Source organism: Nanorana parkeri, unplaced genomic scaffold (assembly GCF_000935625.1).
Source record: "Nanorana parkeri isolate BGI_ZX_2015 unplaced genomic scaffold, ASM93562v1 scaffold39, whole genome shotgun sequence".
In the NCBI taxonomy this organism is placed as follows: Eukaryota; Metazoa; Chordata; class Amphibia; order Anura; family Dicroglossidae; genus Nanorana; species Nanorana parkeri.
This window is the reverse complement of record NW_017306307.1, coordinates 2,359,160-2,375,021: the sequence shown is the minus strand read 5'-3', so window position 1 is coordinate 2,375,021 and position 15,862 is coordinate 2,359,160. Positions and strand designations below refer to the sequence as shown.

The window sequence follows — 15,862 nt, the reverse complement described above, 5'->3', positions numbered from 1 at the left end:
AGGGAGCATGAGACATTATTTTCACACATGGGGTGGCCACCACAGAGTCCAGACCTTGAGATTGATTTATTCATGAGGTAGACTAGTGAGCCAAACCACATGTGTCTATGCACCACATTCCCACAAATCAATACCATACAACCATTCTATATCTGTAAAAAAGAAATCAAGGCAACTGGACCCGCTGTATTGTTTCTTGAAGACGTTTCGCTGGTCATCCGACTAGCTTTCTCAATTCAGAATAACTTGTGCAAAGATTCTCGTGGAATAAATATCGTCAATGTTGCTCCAATCAACATAATCTTTTAATCATAACCAGCATGGGGTCAGACACCTCATGGAGGTAAGATGTTGATTGCATTTGCATGATTGTAGCTAGCAGGTGTTATTAAGCCGCCCAGAGAGAGGTGTTAAAACAGCATTGTATGTGACAGACAATAGATGGCTCACATCTATTCAAGCTTGGCTTCTCCATTTTTACATAAATGGCCTCTTACACCTTTCAAACTAGTCTTCCTCCCTGTCTAGGATGCGTACTTGACTGTCTTCAAAGGAGAGACCTTTTTTCCTTTTTAGATGTAGGTATACTGCCAAATCCTGACCAGAGGGTTTGGCTCCTCCTATGTTGTGCCATATGCTGGTGTAGCTGCTGTTTTGTTTCACCGGCATACAATTCTGAGCACTCCTCACTGCACTGGACTGCATACACAATGTTGTTCATCTTGTGTTTAGGCATTGGGTCTTTTGGGTGAACCAGTTGTTGCCTGAGTGTATTGCTGGGTTTAAAGCAGACAGGGATGCGATCATCCCAATCATGCAAATGCAATTAGCACCTTACCTCCAGGAGGTCTCTGACCCCGTGATGGTTGTGATTAACAGATTATGTAGATTGGAGCATCATTCCCATATTTATTCCCAGATAATTTTTGTAGCAGTCATTATGAATTGAGAAAGCTGGTAGGATGACCAGCGATATGTCTTTAAGAAAAAAATACAGCAAGTCCAGTTGCCTTGATTTATTTTTACAGATAGACAATGACGTGGATGAATGAGAACCTTCAGACATACAACCATGGTCATTTTTCATGGTGGACTTTTCAAGTGCTATCATTTTATGTTTAATGTAGATTTAGAAAGAAGGCGATTGGATTGGATATTTTTTTCAATGATTGGCCTTTTTTTGTTTGTTCCTTTTTTAAATTCTATGTTTTAGGGTATGCAGAAAAACAATTCAATCAAACTGTAACTGATAGCAATTTGTCTCATAGTGTGGATGATAGCAATGAAATCAGTAAAGGCATGTAATAGAAAATGTCTCATTACCTATAGTAACCAGATCCAAATGTATCTGAAATGTAACTGTCATTTCCTAATGAAGGTTTGTGAATGCTTGCTATAGGGAAACGCAGACTGGTCTTTTTTTCTGACACTCGTCTGTATTCAGTTCTGTGGGATGTGACAGTGCTGTATAAATGAATGGTAGTAATAGTTAGTTTGTGTCTTCACAAATGTCATTCTTATCCAGTGACCTTTTCTTCTGCTCTTGTAGTTTCTGTCTGTAAAAAAAAAAAAAAACCCTTTACAATTTGGTAAAAGAAAGAAATAGTTTATATTCATTCAGGTCTCTTCAGAACATTTCCCCCCATGGGAATTTCACAGTTGTTCCAGTTCATCAATCTATGAAAGCAAAGGAAATGTGAACCAATTGGTAGAAATTAGATGACATGAGGATTTTCTCATAGCATTTCTTTTATCTTTCTGTTATTTTCCTCTCATCCAGTCTGTTTGGTTAGAAAACATAGAAAACCGACGCACAGGTCTAAGTGCAGTATAAAAGGGACTGTTTAATAAAGGTTAAAAGTAATACAGTGTACGTTGCTGGCATTGGGGCTGTTTAAACAGAAAGCCGCCTGGACTCTGTTCAAACTTGTAAAGCCGACTGTCGGCTTTACAGGAGAAGCAATTCTGGCGACTCAGCTGTCGCCAGATCGCTTCTACGGGCCGGTGAAGGGGTAAAACACCCCCGCCATGTTTCCCGAGCTCCGTTGCCCCTCCTACGGGCCCGGGACAGGCTTCTTTGGTGTCGGCGGGATGCTGTGGAGAAGATGGACGAACCTCCGTTCATCGTTCCCCTCCCCGTACTATGGGACCGGAAGCGATGCAGATTGCATCACTTCCGGTCCCATAGCTGTCAGTGCTGGGCTCCTGAAGCCCAGCTATAAGCTATTGAAGTGCGATCTGCACTTCAATAGCTTATTTGGAGTGTAGAGGTGATACTGGGGGTCTTTTGGACCCCAGCATCACCTCAAAGAGTACCTGTCACCACCATCTTCTATTACATGGGGGGCTTGTAAGCCCTCCTTTGTGATAGAAAGTAAAGTTAAAAAAATGAAAATTAACATTAAATAAAAAAAAAATGAAAATAATGTAAAAAATGTTTTTAAAGTCCCCGGCCCGGCGTCTTCACGTAAACATGCGTCGGGTGCGCCTACGTATGAAAACAACAAACGCGTTACACATGTTGGGTATCGCTGCACACGCCGGAGTGAGAGCAATAATTCTAGGGACAGTATTTTTGGGTATCTCTAAACTGATGACCTGTGCGGGCTTTTAAAGCTTTGTCTATGGACTTTTTGGGGTACTGAATTTTGTCGCCGTTTCACAGATGCACATGATTTTTAACCTGGGCATGTTAGGTATCTATTTACTCGTTGTAACCTCATCTTTTATATTCTATTTAAAAATGGGTATTTTATTGTGTTTTGTGGCATTTACGTACATTTTTCACTAAATTTTGGGGTTTGATAAGGAGTTGCGCTAATATCGTGCAACATAAAAATTTGCAATTGCCGCCATTTTATTCTGTAGGGTCTTGGCTTTCAGAAAATATATAATGTTTTAGGGGGTTTTAAGTAATTTTCAGGCCTAAAATGTGGAATTTAACATGGGTGCAAAAAATAAAAAAAAAGGCCTCAGTCATGAAGTGGTTAAAAACATCTCGCCTGTCACACATCAGATGAAAGTCCGATCTCAGCTGCTGGTCCAAGATTGTTATCAGGATAGACGGCACATGGAGAGAGAAGAGTCCAGTTCAGTCCACAGTTCAGTCTTTCTACAAGAAAAATTTACAAAAACACAAGGTTGGCTCCATAGGACCCTGAAAGTGAAAGGAGCCACTCTAATACAGGATATCAGGACCGGTGTTCAAGGGACCAGCTGATTCTTTTAAACATCAAGAAGTAGCTTCTAAGTGATTTATTCAGCATTTTTAGCTTAAAACCTTTTTTAGTTTAATATCGCCTTAACTCCAACTAGAACAGTTCTAAACTTCCTGGTGGCTGAGCAGAGTGTTGGGGTTGTTTAGTTCGTTACAAAATTCCTAGTATTATTTTCACAGAATGGAAGCTCTTCTGCAAATGAAGGATGTGGAATTCTGTCATTCACCCATCCCTCCTTCATTTTTGCAAGGGATTCAGTGAAATATTTTCTTTTTGTTACCACTTCTCCCCCCACAACCCAACAAGCCAGTGCTGCCATTCACTGTCCATTGTTGCCCAGTGCTGCCCATTGCAATCTCCTCCACTGCTCATCGCTGCTCTCTTTTGGGTTGAATGGCAGCCAGCATCATTCAACCACTTTCTGTGAGCCCAGTTTGTCATGGACCCAGCCCAGCCCTGCAGCATTGCACATTACTGTCATTAGGCTCAGTGCAGCAGTAAGAACTGCTGACCTCCACCACCAGACCAGAAGATGAAGGTGCCATGACAGCACTGGTCAGTAAAAAGACAACGGCAATTAAAGAGGAACTTTACCAATATCTTTGAAATGACAACAAAATGACTTTGAAATGACAACAAAGACAATTTCCTTTAGAAATCGTTAGTAATGTCAATTTACAAACACATACTTCTAGATAATTGCCAGCTTTTTATTTTTTGCATACCTTATTTTTCTTTTCCTCCCCAGTGGCCATTTTAACTAAGGGCAGATTATAATATCTCCCTTTTACTTTCTGGAACTCTGGCACATGTGACTAGGACATGTGACCGTGTACATCATCTCAGGGGAGGAAAATCCCTTTCCCTGAGATCTCATGAGATTACAAATGAGATTGAGCAATGTTCTGCTGATGTAATCTTCCCATGCAATGATTGGGCACAGATCACATCGCAAATGCCCAAGAGGACCAGGAAGTAGAAAAACAGTAATTGTACGTAAAATAAAAATATGTTTATTTAACTAATGAATGTAAGATGATTTCATATCAGCATGTAGAGCTGCATGCTGAGGTGATTTTTAGTGAAAGGGGGTAAAGTTACCTTTTAGGTATGTACAGTATTTTAGAGAATTTTTTGAAAGTAGAGGGAGGGGGCTGTAGATATCGCTTTTAAGGCATCTTTAGAGACACTGTTTTTGGGATAACTGGTATGTAGATACTTTTAAACTTGACACCTTGTGTCACTGTTTCCAACAGTTTATAGCAAACTTGTTAGTTTCAAAATAGGTACACTAAAGTAGCATTAAATGAGATCCATGATGTGAGTGATTTCCACTCATCCTCATAGTTAGCGCTGACCTGTGACAAAGCTATTAAAGTTCAGCTCTATTGATTGGGAAGTGAGCGAACCATAACGTTGCTTGTTCACTTTCCGATCATCCCCCTGCAGAGAGCTGTGACTGTCAGTCACCGCTCCCCACAGGGTTTTCTCCCCCCTCCCTTCTCTGATCCTCCAGTGCTGTGTGGAGGAACGGACAGGGGAGGGGGGCGGCACAGCTCTAGATAGGCAGAGCCAGCTGTCACTCACGCAGCTGGCTGGATCCAGACAGTATTGTCGGGATCCGTCTCGGGTGCTGCGCTCTCATTATATACCAGGCAGTAGCCCACTATATACTGAGCTTTAAAGAAGAAAAAAGGAGGATTTGGACTTTTAGGATACTTCAAGGATCACACAAAACACATTTAAAAATGTTTATTTATAAATATATTTAAAATGCATAGTTTAAAAAAAAGACAAACAAGGTTGCCTAAAAAAGACCATGGGATGTAGCCGCATCCTCCCACATTTTTATCTATATTGCGATACTTGTTACAATTTGCTGGATATCAGCTTCCTAGTTTAATTTGTAGTCCTGTGGGAGGAGAACAGATTTCAACGCGTTTCACGGAGATCCGCTTCTTCAGGAAACAGGCTACTGTCTTTCTACAAGAAAATCATATTTTTTTATTTACAAAGAGTTCATAGTTTACCTATGCAAATGTATTTCAATACTTTGTGCGGTTTGTTTAGTTCAATGAAATTACAATAGTCTGTAAAGATGGCTGGATCCACCATTGACCAACACTCAATCATGGGCGCGGACGGGGAGGGACCAATAGAAATGGGGCAGAGAGCAAGACAACCCTCAAGTCAAAGCAGGAAACTACAAAGTGAGAAAGGTTTCAGAAGAAGACAGATTTTCTATTAGATGAGAGCATCTCAACATTTCTTATTATTATTGAATAGATCACACCTATGGAAGAACAATGAACACTCCGTAAGAAACAATAAGGGGATCTGCCCAAGTGGGTACAAATAAATATAGTTTCTGATGTTACCTGACATTATCCATTTCCATCACCGGTGTACATTCTATATCCAAATAACTTGGGCTCCAAACACAGCCTCCTAAGTAAAACCAATGAGGTATGTCAGTAACACATTCTGAGATAGCATCAAATTCTTAGAAGGAAAGGTACATAGGCCTTATAAGACCCTTTCAAAAAGGTGCATCTAATCAAAGCCACAAACAAAAGTCTCCATAAGTTTATCTCTTACCATAAAAATAGCCAGTTCTCTTTTCTTTACCTTCTCCTGAGCTCCAACCACCTGAGAGTGTCAAAACCCCCATCCCCTCTTATATCCCTCCTCGCCGGACGCCAAAACGGCAATTATGACGTCACTTCCGGCGTAGGAGCCGTTTGCACACGCATCCACGCTAAATAGAGGCTTGAAGCGCATAGGGGGAAAAAACCTTAAAAGACCATCAATTTGTCAAAAATGTGTCACTTCCTGTCAGGAAGTTCCAATTGAACCTCCAGAGCTGGGGTATCTCCATCTATCGGAGCGTCTTTTGAAGATTCAGTCCATTCTCATACCATAGGGGAGGGGGGAGGGTGAGGCGACATTGGGAACTATGTCTATGCGTTTCGCTCGGCCAATCCCAGTGCTTCATCAGGAAGCAACAAAATAAGATCGAATGACTGAAAAAGCTGGTGGGGGTGTCTGTGATGAGGATGACTGCGGGTGTGTGGGTGTGTGTGTGTTGACAACGTCGTCATCTGATTTAAAAAAAAAAAGAAATTGAAGTGGTGGAGAATTTTGATAGAATTGATTATAAAAAATAATACATTTTACAATTTTGAAAAGAAAGATTGATTCTACTCCATTCTTTTTAAAGAAACCGTTTTTTCAAGTGTAGTCTCCCCTCCTTCTCTTAGTGAGGGAGCTGTGGGAGGGACCCAGTAGGTCCCACCCACTACAGGCTGCCTGCAGAAAACTACAGGAGGGCGGGTACAAGACCACCAGTCCTCCTGCACAAGAAGAGAGAGCAGCAGTGACTGGTCTGTATTACAGGAACCTCTGGCACAGAGACAAAGGTTCACACTGGATTACGGCACAGATCTGGAAGATATAAACAAAGAATACATATGCCTCTTGTATTTAGACACTATTTGCTTATCCCAGAGTCCAGCTTAAACCATTCTCTTATTTTTTGATATCACTATATTTGGTCATTTCACCATCTTCTATCAAAAAACAACATTTTGCTTTTGAATTCTTGTATAGATTTGATCATCTGAACCTGATTTAAAATAGATGTTGATTTTGTTTGACTAGAATGTTTCCTTTTTTTCTATGCTCAACCCAAAAAAATGACTAATGCAGAATAATATTCCTTCAGCATTTTGAAAGCAAGTATACTTTTATTCTAGAATTGTGCTTGACAGGAAAAAAAAATTATTTGAAGCCCGGCAGCTCTTTTTTTTTCTGTATTGGCAATGTTTTCTGCATCTGCTGTGTTAAAAATAGAATGACAGAAAAGATTCCTCCTGACACACAAAGTTCTGCAACTTGGTGAGTTGTCAGTGATCCATGGTTCACATTTTGGTCTCCCCAGCTTAAAGGAGAACTATGGGGTTAGGGATTTTCCCCATAGTTCTCCTAAGGGTAACGGGAGGACACAAACTAGCGTCCTCCCGTCACCCTAAGCTCAGTATACCGCGAGCTGTATACCGAGATGCCGCAGCTGAAACGCATCCTGACAATTATGCCTGGATCCGCCCAGCTGCGTGACAGCTGGCTCTGCCTATCTAGAGGCAGAGCCAACTGTACCCGCCCCCTCCCCCGTCCGTTCAGCCAGTCAGCACTACAGGATCGGAGCCGGGAATCCAGTCCCTCCCCTGTCACGGCTCTCTGCCGTGACAGGATCGAGAAGTAAGCGAATGCCGGTATGTGTTCGCTCACTTCCCGATCTACTGAGCCGACCTGTGACAGTTTCATTGTCACAGGTCGGCTAGAACTATGAGGATGAGTGAAAATCACTCACCTCATAGTTCTCTTTTAACAGTTGACATGTGCATAGAATGGCTGTGGGTTTATTTAAAGTGGACCTAGAGATGTACACTCCTGGCATCTTTTAGATGCTGAGAATGACGCTGGGTGCAAGAACGATATGCAGGAGAACATCATTGCCCACCCAACAGCTGAAGAGGGAAGATACCAGACCTGGAAGAAGTGCCAGAGAGGATGGCATAGCGGTGGAATCGAGCATGAACCTACCAGCGCTGGAGGAGAACAGAGTAGTAATTAAGTCTGCCATAATGTGCACGGGTACCCGCACATTGTGGAAGGAGCCCCCAGCAGGCAGTAAAGTTCCAATCCTTTACAAATGGTATTTTTAAGTCCTGCAGAATAAATAAATACAACTATATACATTCCCTGTAACTTAATCTGTATTTACTACTTTTTGAAAAAGAAAAAGTATGAATTTATCTACACTTTTTGTAAGAGAAAATCCATCAGTTTGCATTGTGCTCCTCCTGGAACATTTCTCCAAGAAGCAGTAAACACTGAAGTCTACAAGAAGTAGTGAAAAAATTATTATTACAGATTTTTATTTCCACCTAAAACTTTGAGGTTGTTCTCTGCTGCAGGCAACTTGTGTGCTTGCTGATTTATATTTGTATTTACAGTAAGAAAAAGACCTTCTTTCTTCAGTTATACAGAATATTAAAATGCCATGAACACAAGGCGCTCTGTTCTCCTCCTATAATAAAAACTAATGTTTGGACCAATGTCCAAAAGAAACTTTCTTTAGCAGGCTATAATGTGTACTGTCTACCTATATAATCCTTTTTTTGTGCTACCGGTCCAGAGTTGTAATGTTGCGCCCATGCTGTATGGGTGTGTGTTTCAACACAAAATCTTGGCACGTCTGCCTATATGACCAAATCAATGGTTTGCAGAGCTGGTAGATCACTGCATAGGAGAGAGGTTATGATGGTAATAGTTTCTGCTTCTGACATGATAAGTGAGGGTTTTTAGGTGTTAGGTTAAAGCCCACTTGAAGTCTGTTTTCTTTAAAAAGCGGTTACAGTCTGAGTAGAATAGCCTGTCCCGTGCCAGCATGCTGTAGAGAGAGAGAACCTCACTCACTATGTAGAAGTGGTGGTCTCCCAGCAGAAGTTCGACACATTCCCTGAGTCGTAGGGGGAGCACTGCACCAAAACACACAAATACAGCATTTTCCAAATGGACCCACGATCCAACCCACCACAATGCACCTGTTGTATGTTGTAGTGTGCTGCATTAAAAAAAATCCTGCAGGTCTAGTTTTTGGAAAGTTTTTGTGCATTGTACACTTCTATTCAGCAATTAACAAATAGTTCAGTGCAGGAGAGCCTTCTACAACAAGTCCATAGTATAAAACAAATAGCTGCTGGTCTGAGCCACTAGCTAAACTTATGTCAGTTCCTGACTAAAGCTGGCCATACACCTATAGATTTTCTGCAGATTTTCTATGGTCAGATGGGAAAAGTGCAACAGATTCCTCCATCTATGCTAAACTGTGTGGATGGAGGAATCTCCCACTGGGCCAAGCTTCAGTATCTTGCTAGTCGGCCCCGCTGGACGTCAAAATACCGGAACAATCTGATTGGATGCAGGCATCGTTCAGGTATTTTGACAGCCAACAGGGCCCACTAGCAAGATACTGAAGTTACTGAAGATACTGAGTTTTCTACTTCTGGGCTGGAATACCTGGAAGTTGGCATCACTGATTTTTCTCTTTGATGTCATAGGGCCCTGCCACATTGCCAGAAATGTTCTTTCTATAGTGGGCCCAAAACCTAACACTGTCGTGGGTTAATGTTTCTGATTTTTGCAGAGCAGTTATAAACTCTGGCCTGTACCTCTTAGGCATGCCGCAAATGTTTCCAAACTATGAGCTTGACTGTTGCTTCGCAAGGGGCACCAGCTCATCCACACTCTTGGGATCTGTATGCCTAATGCGGCACTCTCTAGGACAGTGGTTCTCAACCTTTCTAGGGTCGGGACCCCTTGGTAACATTTGCCAAGTTGTGGTGACCCCCAAAGGTAAAATTTAGGGATGACGCGGCTGCTGCAGCGACATCTGGAGGCGTGGCGGGAGAACTGACACTGCTGCGCTAGGAGAGAGCTGAGTAGGACTCTCACCTTGCACAGCGACCCACAGGTTGAGAACCACTGCATAGGCAAAGACAGGACCGGGCTCTGCAGCTGGAACTAGAAGAATTGGATTTAAAATATGAGGTACATACTCTGCAGTACTGTCACTGATAGGGATGGGCTCGGGCGTGTTCGCAGCTCCATGTGCCGAGCCCGCCAGGAAGCTGACAGCGCCAATCACAGGCACTGAGACATTTCCCAATCTCTGCAGCTGCGGGAAAATGGAATGCATAGCTAGAGGTGTGTTTTTACATATTTTTTTGCTTGAATACATACATATTGCACTCGCCCTCTGCTGCTGTCAATCACTAGAAGGGGACCTGATGGAGAACTTCAGGTCCCCCTCTGCTGATTGGCAGCATCAGAGGGCGGGTGCTATAGCTAGTTTGCTATTGGCTTTTGCAAAGTGAAATAGCCAATATCTAGCTATGCATTCCTATGGTGGGCTTTTTTTTCTGACTCACGGCAGCCCCCGATTTTTCCAGGAGAAAGTGTTTCTCTCCCGGCAGCCGAGAGCCACTAGGCGACCCCTGGCAAATCGTCATTCGACCCCCGAGGGGGTCCCGACCCACAGGTTGAGAACCACTGCTCTAGGACAACATAGCTGAACTGGAGAGTGAGCTGATTTGCAGCTATTTTGGTCTAGATTGTTCACTTCTCCTCCCTTTTCCAAACTCTTCACCCTTTTGTGAATAGACTAGTAAGTTCAGGATGCTCTTTTGCATCCTGGGGTTGTTAGTTAAAGACTTTTGCGTGCTAGCGCATCCACCTACTACTTCTGAGGTAGCCTCTCATTTTCTGTGGCTGTCTCAATAAACTTAGGTGACACATATGCACCATCCACCCCCCCCGCCTTGCAAAATATATATATATACAGGTGAAACTCGAATAATTAGAATATCGTGCAAAAGTAATTGCAGTAAGTGCTGCAAAAGGGGCCCAAACCAAGTACATATGCATGCTTGTACTTTTCAGAGGTCCGATATTGTTCTATGTACAATCCTTGTTTTATTGATTGCATGTAATAATCTACTTTTTTGAGGTTGTGGATTTGGGGTTCTTGGGGTTTTCATGAGCTGTAAGCCATAATCATCACAATTATGACAAATCACGGCTTGAACTATCTTGCTTTGCATGTAATGAGTCTATCTCGTATATTAGTTTCACCTTTTAAGTTGCATTAGTGAAATAAATGAACTTTGCACGATATTCTAATTATTAGAGTTTCACCTGTAGCTGGTACATTGACTATCGCAGGTTACAGCCTCCTTTTGAACTAACAATACATGTTACAATCTCTGTGTAACCTTCTTTTAGATTTAACAAAAGTATAGTATGTAATATGAAGGCTTACTGATACACACCTATTTATGTATATGTAGTCAGGTTGCCCAGCTTTTTCTTGCTTTTTCACTACATAACTTGCTTTGGTTAGATCTTAAGAAACGTGTTTAATCAGAATGTAAAATGCGGTGAGCTTTAAGCATTACTTGTACAATGCCACTAAGCAAGAGGAAGAGTGCATATAGGTAATGTACACATATGTCTGTCAGACAGGCCCTTGCACTACATAGTTGTTAATTGTATTGCAAATTGCATCTCTGGCACCACATTGTTGTTAGTAAATCTAAAGAATATTGTAACGTGTGGACAGTTTTAAATAAGCAGATATCTTTTTGAAAATGACAAATGGTGAGACATGGTTTTGTTCTCGAACAAGTCTCTCTCTTCTATAGTGTGGCCAACCTCCTATCTGATTCATCCAGTCGATACAAAAGGTAGTGGGTGAAAAGCCTGCTCTCTCTTTTCTCTTTATGAAAGGGAATGATCTAGCTGCAAATAGATTTTCCAGTACATCAGAGTCATGCCAACAGCTGCAAATATGACAATGTAGAGCAGCATTTCTCGACCTCTTTTCAGTCATGGCACCCTTTAAAATATGCAAAATCTTGAGGCACCCTAGTTTAAAATGTAAAAAAATTTAATGTAAAAGAACGAAATGTGATTCCTTCAAAATCCATATAAGATCCTTATACTATATTGTAAAGAGCTGCGCAAACTGTTGGCGCTATATAAATCCTGTATAATAATAATGTGAGATAGGGATCTGGTATGGATTTTAAGGGGGGAAGACAAAACAAGTATGGCTCCCCCTTCACATTAGGAGCTGCAGCCGCATGTCAGAGAGTATCAGACAAAGCAGGCCTGGACAGAAGCTAACTTCTGTCCTTTTCTGAATGGATCCCACCCTCCAATGATTAGCGTTTCCGTGGTGCTGGTGGCCATCCCAGCTACAACACGGAGAAGCATGACGCTGTAATAAATTTCGAGGCACCCCTGAGCTAGCCAAAAGCCACCAAAGGGTGCCAGAGCACCCTGGTTGAGAAAGGCTGATCTTGAGTGCTGTGTATCCCACCTCTATAAAACCCAGCTGTGGGAAGTGATGCTCGTATCCTTTACATTGATTGAGTCATGTGTAGTCAGTACAGAAAATCCAGACCAAAATGTATCATTGCTACAATAGCATTTTTTTCTAGGTCTACTTTGCTTTGTGTGCACTTTTCTGTATTCCAATATTTATGTTCATTCTCTGCAGGCAAATCAGTGGGAATCTTCTCTTTTGAAGTCTCCTAGACTGGCTCGGCTCATAAAACTGTAGAAAATACAGTTCTTCTCCACTTAAAGTATAATGTATATGCAAAAGGCTTTAGAAGTGTATTCATCTTCAGTTGTTTAACAGATCTTTTGACAGTCTGGAGGTGATGGGGGTAGAGAGTAGAAGGGAGGGAGATGTACAGTTATAACAGTCAAGCCTACGTACCTTCAAAGTCTGTCACATTCAACTCTTACTTGAATATAAATGTATTTCAATTTAAAGCAGACAGTGAACTGTCACTGTAAGCTTATTGGGGCACTTTATATTGGGAAGCTACTTCTCTCACTGTACAAACCATTTTAGGATTATTTGTACTCATCCAGCCATGGTTATTTAGAGCTAAAGCAGATTGTAAACCCTTATTTAGTTTTTTAAGGCCACATGTATTATAAACAATGTTACTGGTTTCACCTTTTGTTGCATCTAGGTACTGTTGATCTTCTGTGGCCGCTTTCTAGACTTCCTGTCTACATGCATGCACTCTAGTATTAGTGGCTGCACATAATTTTTAAGGCAGGTTTCCTGATGGCAGAAACAGTGGACCATGCCTACACAATGAGTATTAACATGACTACTCATCTCGTAGTCTCCACCAGAAGCACATGTAACAGGATGACAATAAAGGAGAGCACTTGGGATACCGAAACAGATAATTGTCATCTTTTAACAGGAAGTGCCTAACCAAGAACCTTCATGGCAAGACCATCCGGTATTATTAAAGCTTATAGAAGATTTTAGTAATTGGATTTTCATGTATGTTAAAGAAAAGCTGTCATTTTGTCAAACAAATTACGTCTTTTATTGTATTCTTAAAAGCAGGCACCTCGAGGATCCCATATACATTCACAGATATTTGTAGATAGGACTTATGTAAACGTTCATTGCCTGGCACCTGCAGTATGCAATTTTCAACTTTAGGAAAAAACAGCAGAGAGGCAAATCCCCACTATGTCTCGCAATGCAATGGGAAGCTTTAGCATTCTAGTGAGAAGTGCCATGCATTGCAGTATGGGGTGGTAGCCCTAATTGCTGACGTGTCCTGAAGCTTCTAGTTGCCTGGCTCTCATGCTGATCCAGGGGCTTCACTACTGATCAACTGATTTGGAACAAGAGTGCAGGTCAGGAGTTCTAACCGCTTGGATGCTTGTTACAGGGAATCAGAAAATTGGGCTTGAAACAGCTGGGCAACAATTTAATAAAAAGAAAGACAGGAATGGAAGCCTACATCTCCGAGTATAGGCTTCAATGTGATGCTTGACCTCATTAAAAGAACTGAAATCCAATGAACAAAAGGGGCAGACCAGGGTCAGTAATGCTGGGGAGGAAAGGGCTAGATTATGCTGGATGTGCTTCAGCCAGAAAATGAGGTGGGCTCTATCTAGTGAGCTTCTACTGCACACTAGAAAAAATGTCATGCCTGAGCAATAAGAACAGTAAGCGGCACTGTAGTTCCACTTTTACAGATTATCTACAAACTGTAAAGCAGCGTTGAAACAAGCCAACCCTGATCCTACTAGCCGCATGTACTGTGAAGTATTTAATACTCAAAGATCACAACGAAGGTTTAAAGTCTGTTTCCTTCAGATTCTAACAGCTTGGAATCACCTGCTGTTTGTTAACAATATAGGTGGGCTGCCAAGTTTCTGGTGCAGTAGAAAATGTTAGGAAGAACAGTGATTTCTGTGCCTTTTGTTGTGAATATTTTATGTTTTATTCCACCAGAATGTCTATAGCAGGGGTAGCCAAACTCCGGCCCTCCAGATGTGGTGGAACTACAACTCCCATGAGGCATTGACAAGATTCTCACAGCCACGACTCCCGGAGAGAGAGAGAGAGATGCATCATGGGATCTGTAGTTCCACCACAGCTGGAGGGCCGGAGTTTGGCTACCCCTGGTCTATAGCAACATAGGTGAATGAGGGCTTGTTTTAAAGTGCATGTGCTGCTTGTTCGGAATATGTAAATATTTAAGTGTGCATATTTGGGCCAAGTATAATATCACCTAATGCCAAACTGAGTCAACATTCTTATACCAGTTGGAGAGAGATTTTACCTGGGTAGTTGGAGTCTCCTGTAGACCATAGCGATGGTGTCACTCTCCTACAGCTGGACAGCTTTGTTATTTATTCTGCATTATAAAGAATTCCACAAGGAAGAGTGACACCATTTTTGGCTTAGCAATGGCCACATCGGTTGTGAGGACCTGAAAATCTGTTGGAAATATCTTTTCATTGGAATGTCGAAGTGATATAAGCAGTCAGTGTGTTACACAGCTTCCAGCCCGACACACAAAACTAAAAGTCATCTTAAAGTTTGGCTGGAGGCATTCTTTATAGAAAATATGGGATGATCTTTTGGAAATATGATTTCCTCTGTCAACAGCTTCCATTCTTACAGACCTGGAAGAAGTATGCAGATCAGGAATGTTGGGGTAATGTCAGAGTCCTTATCCATATACTTATATTATAAGTGATGAATTAAAATATTGAAGCCAGAAGCTCTACATGACAGCCCTGCAAGTAGCATTTCCTCAGTTGCAGCCTCCATGTTTTTCTCATAATCAGTTTCCTTTAGAAGTATACATGCTCTCATGCAGAACGTTTTTGTTTTTGTTTTGTTTTTTACCTTCCTCCCCCTTGATATCCCTCTACACGCTTTTGCTACATCAAACTACCTTTTATACGCCATTTGCAGGAGCAAAGTTTCTGCCGTGCCTAAGGAGAAGTTGAGCTGTCAAAGGAATCATCTATAGATAGAGCATCGCAGCACTTCTTTTCATCACCACTGTCTCTGACAATTAATATTTAATTTGAAAAGTGACACGCAGAATGACACTTAAAAAGAATACAGACGATGTAATTTATTCTGTAATTCTCAAGTGGACCTTCCTGGGTTTCAGACGCTTGAGAATGTAGGGTACGGCTGTCCTGAAGAGATCGCTCCTGTTACACGCACAGTGGCTGCCTTGATTCACTGTCTGCTTGTTCTGTGCTATATATCAAGGAAAATATGTTTTTTTTTAATGCGGAAGCAACAGGCTTTCAGGCATTTCTTTGTCTGTAGCAATGATTTAAAGTACATTTGTCTCATTTAAAAGCAGGCTATTGTTTTAAAGGGACACTGCTTAAGATTTAACATTTTCAACGTTATATGTTATCATAACTCTTCTTTTTTTTGTTCTCTTATATTTATATATTTATAGAGACAGAGAGAGTGCGACCCTTGCACTAATATACATACCTGACCAATGTGCTCACTAAACCATAAGTACAATAAATATTTTTATGATATGGCAGTCCCAGAAATTAACATGAAAGAGTTTATTTGTGGCTTGATGTTGATGGGGTGTTGCTTTTTTAATGATGTGCTGCACCCCTATGATATGCTGGTTGTATAATAAAGCTTATGGTTATTTCGTGTGTGTGTGTGTGTGTGTGTGTGTGTGTGTGTGTGTGTGTGT

The 15,862-nt window shown here is 41.5% G+C and overlaps 1 protein-coding gene across 3 annotated transcripts in view; it reads left to right on the top strand.

Annotated features, from left to right (window-relative positions):
• The window catches only part of NUDCD1 (NudC domain containing 1), a 120,080-nt gene that overhangs the window by 87,125 nt on the left and 17,093 nt on the right, over positions 1 to 15,862 (top strand). Inside the window, exon 9 of one of the 3 annotated variants that reach the window (XM_018570760.1) lies at positions 1,781 to 1,784. The exons of the other annotated variants lie outside the window; for them this stretch is intronic. Coding sequence (XP_018426262.1) covers positions 1,781 to 1,784 — 4 coding nt within the window. The remainder of the gene's footprint in view (positions 1 to 1,780; positions 1,785 to 15,862) is intronic. 3 annotated transcript variants of the gene reach the window in all.